Source organism: Patiria miniata, unplaced genomic scaffold, assembly GCF_015706575.1.
Source record: "Patiria miniata isolate m_02_andy unplaced genomic scaffold, ASM1570657v1 HiC_scaffold_7, whole genome shotgun sequence".
NCBI lineage: Eukaryota > Metazoa > Echinodermata > Asteroidea > Valvatida > Asterinidae > Patiria > Patiria miniata.
This window is the reverse complement of record NW_024037074.1, coordinates 47,989,009-47,991,470: the sequence shown is the minus strand read 5'-3', so window position 1 is coordinate 47,991,470 and position 2,462 is coordinate 47,989,009. Positions and strand designations below refer to the sequence as shown.

General features: G+C 52.5%; 1 protein-coding gene across 1 annotated transcript; it reads left to right on the top strand.

Annotated features, from left to right (window-relative positions):
• Positions 1-499: 499 nt before the first annotated feature.
• LOC119745241 lies at positions 500-1,639 on the top strand. The gene has a single exon (XM_038221465.1). The coding sequence runs from the start codon at positions 500-502 to the stop codon at positions 1,637-1,639; it is 1,140 nt and encodes a 379-aa protein (XP_038077393.1).
• Positions 1,640-2,462: the final 823 nt, after the last annotated feature.

The following is a 2,462-nucleotide window of genomic DNA, read 5'->3' as shown; positions in this document are numbered from 1 at the left end:
GACCAGCCAAGCGCCTCATCTCCCTCGCAGATGGAACCACCTTCCTCTACGGCTCACTAACGGACCAACGCAGGCCTCATAGCGTCCGCCGTGCACATGTACTTCGTGCCCCTGCCAGCTCCACCACTGCCTGGCCAGGAGAATTCATTGAGGTACAACTCCCCAAGGACATATCGTCATCGGACAGCACTTTCGCCCTTGAGCCCCGCACTGATTCCCCTAGCACCAATATGGCTGACCCTGCTCAACTCTGGCCTCCCCCGGACATAATTGACAGCATGGCAGGGAAGATCCGCATTCCTAACTTGACTACGGAGCCACGTGTACTGAAATGACATGAACACTTCTGTCAAGTTCGCCCTGTGTTCATACCTACCCCACCCCACGACAAAACAAGTGAGCGCGGTACCAGCCAGAGCTGACCAGAAAAGCAACTGCCCCGGCCGGCCCCACACCCAAACTAGTCTCCCTTGACCCAGACAACATACTTCCTAACGAAATGAAAGCTGCTTTCCAGTCCCTCAACCAGGAGTTTGATGAGGTCTTCAACCCGGTATTCAATAGTTATAATGGCAGTGCTGGACACTTTGAAGCTGTCATCAACATGGGACCCGTCCAGCCCCCACAGTATTCAAAGGACAAACTGCAGGAGCTTCAACACAAATTTGATGATCTTGAACAAAAGGGTGTCTTTGCACGTCCAGAAGAAGTAGGCATCACAGTCGAATACCTCAACCCCTCCTTTCTCATCAAGAAGTCAAATGGTGGCTTTCGATTAGTCACGGCCTTTGCCAATGTTGGCCGCTATAGCAAGCCACAGCCTGCCCTCATGCCTGATGTCAACTCCACCCTGCAACAAATCGCACAGTGGAAACACATTATTGCCACTGACCTCACCAACGTCTTGTACCAAATCCCCCTATCCCGCGACTCCATGAAGTACTGCGGAGTAGCCACCCCTTTCTGCGGAGTTCGCGTCTACACCAGGTCAGCAATGGGCATGCCGGGCTCAGAAACTGCACTTGAAGAGCTTATTTGCCGCGTGCTGGGTGACCAGCTGAAGGAGGGCATTGTAGCCAAGATCGCAGATGATCTGTATTGTGGTGGCAACACTCACAATGAGCTGTTACATAATTGGAGGCTGGTCCTGCATACCCTGTACAAATGCGATCTTCCCCTCTCTGCCAAAAAGACTGTCATCTGCCCAAAGACGACCACCATACTCGGATGGGTTTGGTCACTGGGAACACTCCGTGGGAGTCCTCATCGCGTCGCAACCCTTGCATCATGCTCCATCCCTGAGAAAGTCGCAGGCCTGCGTTCTTTCATCGGGGCATACAAAGTCCTTGCCTACGTCCTTCCTAACTGTGCCTCCATCATATCACCCCTAGATCGGTTGATCACCTTCAATGGACTGACGACACTCGCACCGCCTTCTCCAATGCTCAGGGTTCCCTCTCTAAAGCTCGTACGGTCACTTTACCTCGCCCAGATGACCAGTTATGGATTGTCACAGATGGAGCTGTCAAGAATCATGGCATTGGTGCAACTATGTATGTCACACGCCATGGTACGCTGCTCCTTGCCGGCTTCTTCAGTGCCAAACTCCGTGGGCCAACTTGGCTCCCGTGTGAAGTAGAGGCCCTGTCAATTGCTGCTGCCACTAAGCACTTCACCCCATACATCACTCAGGCTACACACAAAACATCCATCCTCACCGACAGCAAACCCTGTGTTCCAGCTTATATGCCATGGGGAATTTTCCACCAGCCCCCGCGTATCTACATTTCTGTCGACTGTCAGCCGCTTTCAAGCCACAGTCCGCCATCTCGTAGGGTCAGCAAATATCCCATCAGACTTTGCCAGTCGAAATGCCCCAGAGTGCACTGACTTTGCTTGCCAAATCTGCTCGTTCATGAAGCATACAGAGGATTCCATCGTCCAGCTCATCTCTACACAGGACATTGTCGCTTAGGCAAGGTGAAGCTGCCATTCACCAGTCGATCAGCCTGGGCAAACTTGCAGGCAGAGTGCACAGATTTGCGCCGTATGCATGCTTATCTTCTGCAAGGCACTCGTCCCTCCAAAAAGGTCACCAATGCCAAAGATGTCAAACGATACCTCAACGTCGCCACCATCGCCAAAGATGGGCTCCTGATCGTTTGCAGAGATGAGCCACTTGCTCCCACACAGGAGTGCATTGTAGTCCCATGACAGGTTTTGGATGGCCTCCTCACTGCCCTTCACATCCAGCTCAACCATCCATCATGCCACCAACTCAAGTGCATTGTCCATCGTTACTTCTACGCCCTCGACATGGACAAGTCCATTGAGAAAATTTCATCTAGTTGCCACCAATGCGCTGCTCTCCGCAATGCCCCCACTACCGTAAAGCCTCAAACCACTGAAGATCCACCAGATGCTGTCGACATATCCTTCGCGGCCGACGTTATCAGTGAGAG